This window comes from Chanodichthys erythropterus, chromosome 11 (genome assembly GCF_024489055.1).
Source record: "Chanodichthys erythropterus isolate Z2021 chromosome 11, ASM2448905v1, whole genome shotgun sequence".
NCBI classification, from domain to species: Eukaryota; Metazoa; Chordata; class Actinopteri; order Cypriniformes; family Xenocyprididae; genus Chanodichthys; species Chanodichthys erythropterus.
This window is the reverse complement of record NC_090231.1, coordinates 6,815,862-6,829,977: the sequence shown is the minus strand read 5'-3', so window position 1 is coordinate 6,829,977 and position 14,116 is coordinate 6,815,862. Positions and strand designations below refer to the sequence as shown.

At 37.6% G+C, this 14,116-nt stretch overlaps 1 protein-coding gene across 8 annotated transcripts in view; it reads left to right on the top strand.

Annotated features, from left to right (window-relative positions):
* Positions 1-14,116, top strand: part of LOC137030830 (A-kinase anchor protein 13-like) — a 107,899-nt gene that overhangs the window by 80,571 nt on the left and 13,212 nt on the right. For all 8 annotated transcript variants that reach the window (XM_067401278.1, XM_067401277.1, XM_067401276.1 and 5 more), the window contains 9 exons: positions 4,736-4,803; positions 4,915-4,966; positions 5,069-5,213; positions 7,151-7,254; positions 7,544-7,690; positions 8,811-9,058; positions 10,596-10,721; positions 10,809-10,926; positions 12,434-12,685. In XM_067401278.1, the coding sequence (XP_067257379.1) occupies positions 4,736-4,803; positions 4,915-4,966; positions 5,069-5,213; positions 7,151-7,254; positions 7,544-7,690; positions 8,811-9,058; positions 10,596-10,721; positions 10,809-10,926; positions 12,434-12,685 (1,260 nt within the window). The remainder of the gene's footprint in view (positions 1-4,735; positions 4,804-4,914; positions 4,967-5,068; positions 5,214-7,150; positions 7,255-7,543; positions 7,691-8,810; positions 9,059-10,595; positions 10,722-10,808; positions 10,927-12,433; positions 12,686-14,116) is intronic.

Below are 14,116 nucleotides of genomic sequence, written 5' to 3'. Positions count from 1 at the left end.
TGCTTACAGAGTGTGTTGGAAACCAAACGCCCATTATTCAGCTCCAGATCTCTCTCAGCACTTGATACACAGTGATACGAACTGTAATAATGGTGTCAGTTTACCATATAAATTCTTCAGCATTCTTGACATGTCAAAAATACGAACCAAACTCTTCCAGAAAGAGTAGACGTTGTTTGTAGGCAGCCAATGAAGACCATTGGCTGGCATTATGCAAAGGTATTACGTTGTTACATGGGTAGCTATATAACAGGAGGTAAGACTGGAATTGCTGATGACTTGTTCGAGAGAATCTGATTTTTCTTTTAGTAGGCAATGACTATTTGTCACTATTTGTCTTTAAAACTTTTTAGGCCTTTTACATTCTCAAACAACTATATTACACACTGCATGAAAGGTAGTATTTGAAAAAGCATAACAGTGCTTTACGTATGGCGATAGAAAACACTAAAGGTGTGTTAAACACTTAAAATTGAAGGGTGATTTAAAAATGTCTGAACTATTGTGTCATTTATTTCAAAAGACTCTTTGTGCAAAAATAGGAAGGAGTTCTGGTAACATCATTCACTTCCTCATGGAGCTGCTGGAGAGAAAATCTTATTCATTCAGGGAGAAGTTTTTTGTCAAGTTGTTATATATTAATCTCATGCTCATATTAAACTTTAAACTTCCCACTGAGTCTATTTTTCTGTCCATCTTTCCATAGTCTCATTGCCCAGCCCATTGGGAGTAATAGAAATATATAATATAAATCTATATAGAAACAATAATAAAAAAAAAGTATTTAGTATTAGTATGTATTTAGAGTCTGCTCTTTACGAAACATCAGTATTTCTGGTGCTTGTTTGGCACCTTCTTGAGACTTCATTTGTGTACTTGGTGGAGTTTCCTGACTGGAAGAAATTCCTAACCCTAAGCCCAACTGTCTTTACCACTTTGACCATGAGCCAGAATAGCAAAAACAATGGCTTCCGTTACAAGTACATGATTAAATCCTTATGTTTGGTCATAGAGGTGCAGTTTTCTGCTGTTTATGCTTTGGTAACAAACTGATATATAATGATGTACGCTTACAGCATCTACAATATAGCATCTTTGTCAAAGAATTGAAAGATTGAAAACTTAAAGGTGCAGTAAGCAATTTCTGAGAAACACTGTTTATATTTGAAATCAACCCAAACAAACACACCCCTCCCTTCATTGCTCCACCCCCAAAATGTTTGAACATGCAAGAGTCAATGGCTGCGTCCAAAATCGCATACTTCATGAGTAGGTACTACATTTGAATTTGAACGTACTTCCCGACCGTTAAAACAGTACGTTCTAAATAGTATGAATATGGGTAGTATGAATGGAATTCAGATGTACTACATCCGCCATGTTAATGTTGTCACTTGTCATGCGTCGTCACAACAGCGCAAAAATTTAAAGGGCCTGCTTATCGCTTTCATCGTTGTTTTAACGTCGATTCAATCAACAGCTTAAAGGAGGCGTCGGTCAGCTGCTCGCAGATCACGCTTTCTTCAACAGCTTGTTAAATTTATTGTTAAAAATGAATGCATATAAAAATACACGAGAAACAAAAGACATGAATCAATGAAGAAACTTGAAAACATTATATATAAATAAATAATGTGTAGATAGACAGAGAGGGCGAGAGAAATACACAACACAGCCTAAATATTAAATACAATATATACAAATAAATACAATGATAATAATATACATATTCTAAAAAAACTACAAACTGTGAGCCCTATAAACTACTACCGCCTGAATGTTGCTGTCCGTTAAGTTTTCTAATCTCATTAAACTGCTTAACAACGAACGTCTCCGTTAAATAAAACAGTGTTAGCAAGCGGATGTAACTTATCTCGACCTGTTCGTTAGCTTGATGTGCTGTCAGTAATAATGATTAAACATCTTTTTACAGCCAACTCTTAATCTTCTCATTACATTGTTTAAACTTTCAATAAGTCAGTCGTTTACTTAAATAATGTTAAACAAGTGCAATTTAACCACAATAAACACCGTTTTTCCCTGAGGTACTTAAGGACTTGAATGAGCTGCATATCGCCACTTTCCGCCATTTTTGAATATGAATATGAAGAATCCTCTCCTGTGGCATCACGGGATAGCGCAGCGGAATTCGGGCGGTAGTAGTAGGTCATCCGGGTACTTCTCACCTACTGTTTTTCGAATACTATGAATTCGGACATACTACTCGCCTCGCATACTGTTTTTCGCATACTATATAGTAGGGAAGTATGCGATTTCGGACGCAGCCAATGTCTCTTTATCGTAGTGAAGCAAATTAATGCTTAGTGAAAAATAAAGTGAAGATGATGAACAAACAACAAGGAAGTACATAAGAGTATATACAAGCAAGAGTTCGATGTTGGTCACCAGCAGCACAACAGCTCGACATGAGTGGACACACCCTTTACTGCTGATTGGCTTACTCTCTTCTCCCCCATCATGAGTGGACATGCCCCCTACTGCTGATTGGCTCACTCTCTTCTCCCCCATCATGAGTGGACACACCCCCTACTGCTGATTGGCTCACTCTCTCTCCTCCGCCATCATGAGTGGACACGCCCCCTACTGCTGATTGGCTCACTTTCTTCTCCCCAACCATGAGTGGACACGCCCCCTACTGCTGATTGGCTCACTCTCTTCTCCCCCATCATGAGTGGACACGCCCCCTACTGCTAATTAGCTCACTCTCTTCTCCCCCATCATGAGTGGACACTCCCCCTACTGCTGATTGGCTCACTCTCTTCTCCCCCATCATGAGTGGACATGCCCCCTACTGCTGATTGGCTCACTCTCTTCTCCCCCATCATGAGTGGACACACCCCCTACTGCTGATTGGCTCACTCTCTTCTCCCCCATCATGAGTGGACACGCCCCCTACTGCTGATTAGCTCACTCTCTTCTCCCCCATCATGAGTGGACACACCCCCTACTGCTGATTGGCTTTCTCTCTTCTCCCCCATCATGAGTGGACACGCCCCCTACTGCTGATTAGCTCACTCTCTTCTCCCCCATCATGAGTGGACACACCCCCTACTGCTGCTTGGCTTTCTCTCTCTTCTCCCCCATCATGAGTGGACACGCCCCCTACTGCTGATTGGCTTTCTCTCTTCTCCCCCATCATGAATGGACACACCCCCTACTGCTGATTGGCTTTCTCTCTTCTCCCCCATCATGAGTGGACACACCCCCTACTGCTGATTGGCTTTCTCTCTTCTCCCCCATCATGAGTGGACACACCCCCTACTGCTGGTTGGCTTTCTCTCTCTTCTCCCCCATCATGAGTGGACACACCCCCTACTGCTGCTTGGCTTTCTCTCTCTTCTCCCCCATCATGAGTGGACACGCCCCCTACTGCTGATTGGCTTTCTCTCTTCTCCCCCATCATGAGTGGACACGCCCCCTACTGCTGATTGGCTTTCTCTCTTCTCCCCCATCATGAGTGGACACACCCCCTACTGCTGATTGGCTTTCTCTCTTCTCCCCCATCATGAGTGGACACACCCCCTACTGCTGATTGGCTTTCCTTCTTCTCCCCCATCATGAGTGGACACGCCCCCTACTGCTGATTGGCTTTCTCTCTTCTCCCCCATCATGAATGGACACACCCCCTACTGCTGATTGGCTTTCTCTCTTCTCCCCCATCATGAATGGACACACCCCCCTACTGCTGATTGGCTTTCTCTCTTCTCCCCCATCATGAGTGGACACACCCCCTACTGCTGATTGGCTTTCTCTCTTCTCCCCCATCATGAGTGGACACACCCCCTACTGCTAATTGGCTTTCTCTCTTCTCCCCCATCATGAGTGGACACACCCCCTACTGCTGATTGGCTTTCTCTCTTCTCCCCCATCATGAGTGGACACACCCCCTACTGCTAATTGGCTCTCTCTCTGACAGCTGATTTGTCTATACATAATCATGTGCATTTGATCTGATATAACTGGAGCACAAGGTTATGAGATGTATTATGTGAATGCTTTGCTAAAGAGAAGTGTCTTTAGTGTAGATTTAAACTGGGATAGTGTCTGTAAGCCCTGAACATCATCAGGAAGGCTGTTCCAGAGTTTAGGAGCCAAATGCGAAAACGCTCTTCCTCCTTTAGTGAACTTACAACCAAAATTCCAGAGTTTTGTGACCTTAAAGACTGTGATGGATTTTAGGGCAATAGAAGATCAGTTAATACACAGAAGCTAAACCATTTGTGTATCATGTGTCATGAGTAAGCTGTTAAGTATGCCAGCACTCTGTCTAGAGTAAACGTGAGCATGTCTCTTATAATGGCGTATAGCATCGAAGCATGACTTTTTTAATCTTTGAAGCTCTAAATGCAGTAAATTTTGGCTTACACTTCTGTACCCAAAGCTGAATTTCTTATCTTATGTAACACATCAGCCATGGTCTAACACTGTTAAACAACCTCTGGCTCCGCCTGCTACAGTAGCCATGCCCCAATGTATTTTAGAGAATGTAGAATGTATCTTAACAAAAAATCTTACATCACCTTTAAACTTAAAAAAAAAAGAAAAGAAAAGAAAACTTAAATTAGACACATTACCTTGGCAACTAACTGAAAAAAATAAGGTAAAGTAATAAAATACTAAAACTTAATGGAAATAAAAATAAATATTTAAAATGATAAAAGCATATAAACTAATATATAATAATGTTTTGTGTTTTTTTTTTTTTTTTTTTCAGATTGCAGTGTGAGAGTTCACAAGAGCTGTAGAGAAAACCTCCCCATTTGTCCCAAAAGCAGAATGAAGGTTTGAGTTGTTTTCTTTCTAAACTCATATTCTTTGTCACACCTCAAGAAAAGTGTCTGCATTGTGGTGTTAAAAATAAATCTGTTCCTTCTTTTGTTACATAAACAACAGTTTGCAATACCAGAGTCCACCACTATGCCTGTCGTCACTCTACGAACAAAATGTGAGTTAGTTTGTGGTTTGTTGTTTATATCTCTCTTTTCATTCTCTTATTTTGTATGTCAACTGATCTAAATGGTGTACGTATGTGTGATTTTGTGCATAGCGTCCACACTGCGGGATCGTCCCTGGTCTGCTATCTTTTCTCCAGAAGAACATTCTGTGATTATTCCTTCCAGACGACCCACCAGTATTATGCCCTTCCACAGCAGCAACCTCTCAAAAAGCATGTCCATCAACAATATTGCAATGTTAGTGCCTAAACACCCACACACCAACAAGTATTATCTGAAAATATAGTTCCTGAGTATGTTCAGAATGGAATGCAACTATACTGCCTACTGCATACTACACAGTATCAGTGTTGTTACTGATAACTAAAACAATTTAAAAAAAAGCATTAATTGAAATAAAGCTGAAATAAAAAATAAAAAAAATTAGATTGAACACTTAAAGTATGAAAATTACTAAAGCTGAACTGAAATAAAAAATAAATTAAAGCTAAAAAGTACTTAGTTATAAAAGCACAACTAAAAATAAATATATAATATCTAATTAAAAATATTAATAAAGACCATACTAAAAGATCACAGCACATTATTTACTGTAGACTGATTACTATTTAAAAAAGATGCATGTAAAATGAGTAGCATTCTACATTAGCTCATTATGTTGCATGTTTACAATCAACAAGAGGTCTCCAATTAACATCTTAGCACTATGTTCATAAATTGCATTTTTAAATCCAAATTTGAGGTGAAGCATCCTAACATTTGGCAGTTCAATCAAATAATGAGTCTCAAAATAGACATAAAGATCGTAGTAGATGTTCCTTTGAACATTTTAATCCTAATAAAAAGGTCAAGTCTAGCTTGTTGCATTGTGGGATACAGTATCTAGAACAGTGTACTTAACATTCTTCACATTTGGGCAAATATAACAGGTATAAATATAATAAGGTGCATATAAACACATTTTTTATACTCTGCACAGCATGCATACAGCATTCTTAGTAGGAATAGTATATAGTGTTTGGTTGATTACTTACAAATTCTGGTACTGATAAAAAATTACATGATGAACAAAGTAACTTAATCATGCTACTTTTTGATTACTTTTGACCTAATTCATTTATAACATTGATTTGCATAATATTTATATAAAAATACAAATAGGAAAAACTTGTGTTCCTGTGGAGTTAGAAATATGACAAAACTGTTTGAATTTGAATTGTGTAAATTCAAATTATAGACATGTCATTTCATAGAATTGAATATAAGTGCCATTTTATATAGTTTTGAATTATTTTAATTTTTGAAACTCAAATCCTGGTCATTTGATATTTAACAAAATTGGGAAATTTCTATGGCATTATTTCATACATGTATATTTTCAAACAGCGTATTTTTTTCTGAATCCTTAGACTGCAAATATCTACTTCTTAAACACACTTTCGAGTTTTCAAGAAGAACAAATTCGAAACACCAAATTCAGTATTGTAAAGTACCAAATGCAGGAATTCAGATTGTTCTGAAAGCAGGTCAGAGGTCCAACGTACGGGTTCTGCAGGGAAGAGTAGAGGTTCTTGGAAAAGTAGAATGCCGCATTTTGGCCAATTGGCCAATTAAATTGCGCCTGCTATGTTACACATATCTGAATGAAGAATTCAGAACAAAAATTCTGAACAAAAAATACACTGTTTGAAAATACATATGTAGAAAATTATGCCATAAAAATATAACATTTTGTTTAATATCAAATGTCCAGGATTCGAGTTTAAAAAATTCAAAAACTATATAAAATGGCACTTAATATTAAATTCTGTTAAATGACACTTGTCTATAATTCAAATTTACACAATTTAAATTCCTCCATAAACTTGCTCCATATGTTCCATTCTTTGTCATCAGCTACATGAACTACATTACTTTACATTGGAGTTTCCCAACCTGTGGTTTGTATGTTGATGAAAAGCATAAATTAGAAATAATTTGTTGCCATTATGTGAATAATATGTAATCATGTAATTTAATAAAAAAAAGTAACTGCAGATTACATATAATCAATTACTCTCCAGCACTGATATTATGTTATTACTCCATTCTCAACATACAACTTAACTGTTACCTCTTTAGCTAACGAATCCTGACCCTCTGTCATAATCACACAACCTCATCACTTCCTGCAGGTTTGACGATATGCCTCTGAGAGGTATGCGGTATCTGTCGCAATCCACAGACTCCCTCCACAAGCCCAATAAGGTCACAGCGTCCACTGAGTCTCTAGATGAAGGTGAGCAGACATGTGTCTTCCTGTATTACACCAGATGCAATGTCCTGCCCTTTTAAAAGCTTCAAAGTGAGACCAACTGAAAATCTTTCAGGGAAGAATGGCAATGTCCAGCATGTTCCCTCTTCAGCGTGAAAAGCATTACTCCTTATCCTCTTAAAAACAAGTAATTAATTGTCAGAGCTGTGGCTTCATGATTTCTGCGTCTGTGAGACCTAGTTTTGAAACTGGCCTGTGTTTAGTTCCTTTTCCTTCCCATATGTATGAATAAACATTTTGTTGGTTGCTATAGGAACTGAGATGATTGACAGCCGGCTGATGGGGGAGTTTGAAGCAGATGTTAAAGAACTGGAGGCTGACTCCTGGAGCATTACTGTAGATAAGAAATGTCTGAAGCAACTCAAGAAGGACATCATTAAGAGGCAAGATGTCATCTATGGTAAGACTGTGGTAGAATTGAATACATTTTTAATTTCTTAATGGTCAAAAGCATTTGTTGTTCTGAGATTTTATTTACAAACACTGACTAAATGATTGCAAAATGTGTCTGTATCTGCTAAACGAGGTTATTATTGTTAACTAAAAGCATTTGCTTGAAAAGCATTTTTGTTCATTGAAATAAAATAAACGTTAACTGAAATAAAATATAAAAAAAAAATCTTGTTTGCTAGCTGCCAAAACATTTCTCCTTTTCATTTAGTTTAACTTGATGTACTATACTAATACTAAAATTAACGATGAAATAGAAATTAATAAAAAATATAGACATATTAAAAAATATATATTACTTTTAAGTTTTTCCCCGCCATTGATGGAATTTTCCGGCTTTCCGTGTTTTCACTGACATATGGTAGGGGGCGCAATTACACAACTTTTGAAATATTTCAGAATGTCTGGATCAAAACACAGGCAAAAAAGGAACAGAAACAAGCAATAAAAACATTGATTATGCACGTTGTAGTCTTTTGTTCAAAATGTTGCTTTTTTTATGAAACTTGCCCACATCCAAGTGTTGATAAAAACGAACGCATGAAGCTAAAATAAAACTTTTCTTTTTTTCCCCTGTTCTTTCTTTTGATATATTGCATGTTCAGATATTCATACAGCAAAATATTCTGGGGGCCATGAAATTTTTATGAAAATTATCATAAATTTTTAAATTGATGCGGGCAGATTAGGAGTTAAAGATGACAAAACACAACAAAATGACTAAAATGAAAACTTAAAATACAAAAATATTTAAAAAATATATAATTGTATCTCAACGATACTAAAATAACATCAAAACGCATAAAAAAAAAACAAACACTTGAAGCAGTTACTCTTCATTCCTTTGGTTAACAGTTGGTAAAAAGTAACAAATAACTGACTTAAATTCATTTAGATGTTAATGTACAATTAAAGACAATAGTTTAGAAGTAATTGGCAACTTTAACATGACAATCTCTTGCTGTTCAAAGAGTCTGCATCTCTATTCACTGGCCCCAAAGCAGTAAGAATGCTAACTGCTGCTTTTCCAGATGTCTGGATCTAAACATCATCTTCCTTTATCAATCCAGAGCTGATCCAGACGGAGATGCATCACCTGCGGACGTTACGGATCATGTCTGATGTGTACAGTAAGGGCCTGCTGACAGATCTCCAGCTGGAGCCCCAGATGGCGGAGAAGATGTTTCCCATGCTGGACGATCTCCTGGAACTCCACACGTTCTTTTTCAGTGCACTGCTGGAGAGGAAGAAGGAAGCCAGGCTGGAAGGGACGAACGGCTTCATAATCAACAGAATAGGAGATGTGCTGGTCAACCAGGTGAGGATGTTTGATTCTACTTAAAGATCAAATTTGAAGTTTTTCTCAGGGGCTGTTTACAATGGCATTTTCAACTAAAAACTGAAAACTTCTTATGCGTACAACAATGGCTGTGTTTGTGCTGCTCAAGATACTGAGTTTATTAACACTTCTCCAGCAAAGTGTAGATTTACTGCACCACTACTACGCCCAGCGGAGACGCATTATTTACATACTAGGGCTGCCCCGTTAGTCGTCGAGAAGAGGCTTAATCGACCAAAATTGGTATTAGTCAGTTAGTCGCAGAAAAGAAAAAACTCCACAGGAATCATGCAGTCTGTGATGGACAGATTGTTAATGGCAGGAAATCCAAACATTTGCCCATCATTCATCAAACTCAAATATGGCTTATCACTTGAAACATGTAAGTAGTAGCAACTTTCCAAGTCCGCTCGCTCTAGTGTTAGCCTAGGTAAATGTGCGCTATTATTTGGCGCATATCCAATAGTTTGTGTGGAGAGTGTGCTTACTGCATGACATGGAGGCGCCGGTGCGATCACTTGCATTTAACTTAAAATCCTCCATCATTTTTGGTCATACAGATAATTCGAAACTGTAAATTGTTTGCTTTTATTTCTGTCAACTCACAGTAACAACAAAACATTGTGCTTTTGTAAAGTAATGAAAACAAACAGGATGCACTTTCTGCTATCTCGGTCTCAAGTGGACTTGAGTGCGTCACAAAAACAAACAGAAACTCAGCATATTGCCTCCCAAACATAAGAAATATATCTATGGAAAGCTTGAAATGTCTACTTTTAAATTAACTGATCAAAATCTAAAACAAATATTCTCAGATTATATAATCCGCATGAAATGTGCATATAGGCACGTCCTCTACTGCGGAGATCTCTACTTCATCTCTGCAGCCGAAAACACACAAAACACTAGTTAAAAAAATGATTAAAATATTTAGACAGTCTCCTTCTGTTTTTCATTCCACATTCTTAATCGTTATGTTTGCCGGTGCATTGCTGCAAGCTTTATGCATGCGTTTGATCGCTGATTAGGCTATGTATTATATATATATAGGTGATTAAAGGCTCACTATTATGATTTATATGGCTTATTAACATACACACACGATTAGTCGACTAATCGCTTAAATGAACAACTTCTAGTCGAGGGCAGCCTTATTACATATGTAGAAGAAATGCGGTTGTGTGCAAGTGCGTAGTGTTTTTTACAAAGTGACATCGCCAAATACTGGCCTGACGGCAAAATACAGCATTTTTAGTCGTTTTCACGGATCAATGTGATCAGGGATCGTTTTGACAACATTGTCGTCTGTATGCAAAAGAAAAACTTTTCCATTTTTAGTACATTGTTGTCGTGTAAACATAACATCACACGGTTTGTGAATTGGTAAAAACAAAATAATACACTTAGTAAAAATCATTTCACCTGCATGTTAGGTGTATACGTCAGCATCAATTATCAGCAGATTCATTGATCATATCCTAGCTCCTTTTATAATTTATCACATGATGTGCTTCAGTTCTCAGACTCCAATGCAGAAAGCATGAAGAGAATCTATGGCAAATTTTGCAGTCGACACAGTGAAGCAGTGAACTTCTACAAGGAGCTGCATGCCAGAGACAAACGCTTCCAGGCATTCATCAGGGTAAATGCTTCAGTTCATTATTTTGGTCATTCTTCCCACTAAGTCCATGAAGATACCTAACGGTCTTCAATGTGGTCTTGTTTCCAGAAAAAAATGAGCAGCAGTGTTGTGCGGCGGCTGGGCATCCCAGAGTGCATTTTGCTGGTGACTCAGCGAATAACAAAGTACCCGGTGCTTTTACAGAGAATCCTGCAGCACACCAAAGGTGAGATTTACTGGTTTCTGTCATGAGCTGTGGTTTAGTTTTAATTCTTTCTTAAAAGAAATCAGTTAGTCAATTCTTAGCAATAATGTTTGGACTAAATGGATATTCAAGCATAAAATGTATATTGTTGCTCTAATCCACCCCTCTCATTCCCAATAATTGCCCAATAAATATAATAAATAAATAAAAGGAGCAAAGATGCATTAAAGAGTTCACCCAAAAATGAAAATTGTCCCATAATTTACTCACCCTCAAGCCATCCTAGCTGTATATCAAACACAATCAGAGTTATATTAAAATATATTCTGGGTGGGCGGACGTTACTGGAAGCTAGTGTTACACTAGTCTATAAAGTTATAAATATGGATATTTTTCTTACAAAAGGCATCGCTTCGCTTCAGAAGGCCTTTGTTAACCCACTGGAGCCGTATGGATTACTTTTATGATGAATGGATGTGTTTTTTTAGACTTCAAAACCTCGGTTACTATTCACTCCTATAATAAAGAATTTTTTTTTAATATAACTCGGATTGTGTTTGACTGAAAGAAGAAAGTCATATTCACCTAGGATGGCTTGAGGGTGAGTAAATCATGGGAAAACTTTCATTTTTGGGTGAACTAACCCTTTAAATTGATTAAAAGTAACAATATTTCATCAACAAATCCTCCAGTATTTCCACAAAAATATGAAGCAGCACAACTGTTTTCAACATTGTTAATAATAATAATAAATATTTCTTAAGCATCAAATCAGCATATTAGAAGGATCTCTGAAGGATCATGTGAAGATGTGAAGAATACTACTGTTTTTGCTGTTTTTTGTCATATAAATGCAGACTTATAATAAAAGCATAAAAAACATTACAAAATATTACTGACCCCAAACTTCTGAACGGTAGTATAATTTTTTTTTTTTTTTTAAGAAAAAAGAAAGTGCTTCTTTTGCAGGTGCTGTATATCATAGATTGAGACATCACAGCCCACTTTCAAAGGTTGTGAGCTACTCTGATTTTGCTCTGCTTAGTGTCATTTACAAATATACAGCTATGAGGAGATGACAAAACAAAAAAATGAAACCGACACTATAAAATTGGACTTGAGCCAAAAGCAAAGTCAAAACCTCAGTACTCCAAACCCGTCAGTGTTTAAATAACAATATTTCACTCACAGTAAACACGGATCGTACAGACGGGCCCTCTGCCGCACACATGAGCCGCGACGTGTAAACATTCCACATTTACCGCAAATCACTTCCAACTGTTGCACAGCGAGCCTGAAAGGCTTTTTGGTCACGTTCCCAACAAAGAGATTTTAAAATGAATTAGAGCATCAAGTATAACAAATATCCTTTCAGGGGCAATTTGAGAAGGAGCTTATAGCTCTCAAGAGGATTTTATCCTGCCAGTCTAATACTATAATGAAACTAAATGGACTTGTTCCTTGTTTATAGGAATTTATTACTATTCAATATCATATTATAAATCTGTGTGTGTGTGTGTTTGTGCAGAGAACGAGGAGGATTTTGAGGACTTGACGCAGGCACTTCAGATGGTGAAAGACATCATTACTTCAGTGGACAATAAAGTAAATGAACATGAGAAGAAAAAAAAGTTGAAAGAGATCTACGGCCGTATGGACAGCAAGTCCATCAGTCGCATGAAGAGCGGCCAGATGTTTGCCCGAGAGGACCTTCTGCGCTGTCGGAAGCTTCTCCATGATGGTCCTCTGCAGCTGAAAAATGCTGCCGGACGACTGAAGGGTAAAACTCTTTAATATTGTTACCACACAACTCATTGTAGACCAGGGGCCGTAATCAAAAAAAATTTTATCTTACCACTAAGATTTCTCCTAAATAGCAGTAAAAGTTCTTAGCTAAGAGTTTTCTCTTAAAACCTATTCACAAAGCTGCTGAGACAAACTTTTACTAAGGAAGAGAGAGAAGTCTTAAGCTAACACTAGTGCGTTTTCATTTTAAAATGCTGTTTTAAAATGCCATTTTAAAATGAAAACGATCCGCGTCTACACTGGCGTTCCAAAGCGTTTCAGAAACGATCTCCGTCTACACTACACGACTGAAAACGCATGTCACATGACCGTTCATGCACATTGGGCATGCGTGTACAAGTGTAAACAGTTGCCTCTTGTGCATGTAGGCAGCTGCAGTATTAAAAATGCTTAATTTAACTGCACAAGGGCTGCTAAAAATGACAACAAAGCCAACAAAGATTGCAGTTCAGTCTCCATGATATTGTTTACACAGTCGTCAAGGATATGCAGAGCGAACGTGGGTAGCCACGCCATCATTTTCAAAAGTCTCCCATTTGGTCTGTTTACACTGAAACGCAACCCCGCCTTTTTTAAATTAAAACGGGGTCTGCACTCTCTCAGCTGGTTACTATTCCCAGGATATGTTTTTGCCATTTTTGCCTTTTTATTATGATAGGACAGTGAGTAGACAGGAAGTGGGGGACGGGATCGGGAAAGGTTCATGAGCCGAAACTCAAACTCAGGTCATGCCAGATGCCCACAAGTCTATCAGTGCAGACGATAGGATATTATAGGATAACTTGACCGCAATGTTTTATCTTCAATACATTTTTCCTATACATAAATGAACCTTTATGTTATTTCATTGCAGATTAAAATCTATAAATCAAAATATTTCTTGCATTCATGAAGAAAAGTTTCAGTTCCCAAAGCTCTATCACCTATTGCCTCAATGCATACAGTGTCTTTGGGTGGACTGCTGAGGCGGATTGCCGGCAACAACCATTTTAGGATTGTTTGTGATTTGGTCTTAGTGACTTAGTCCTCTTGATCAGTGTTGGGCAGTAACGCGTTACTGTAACGCAGTTACTTTTGACAGTATCTAATACTGTAACGCATTACTTTTTAAATAAATTAACTCCGTTACCATTACCATATGGTGCGTTGTACGTTACTTTTTTTTAATTTTGGCTGAAGTGTAGCCTACAGCCTAACCTGTTTACAACAGCAACGCATTGTAGGATTGGATGTTTTTCTAGTCAACTAGTAGTTGTTCATGTAAGCCATTAGTTGACTAATCACATTTATATTCATTTAATTTCTTAAATACTGGAGAGAATAAACCAATAATAAGCGTTTATGTAATATAGGCTATGGACTCAAGCACATGCATAACGCTTGCCATAAAGACCGGCAAAAGTAA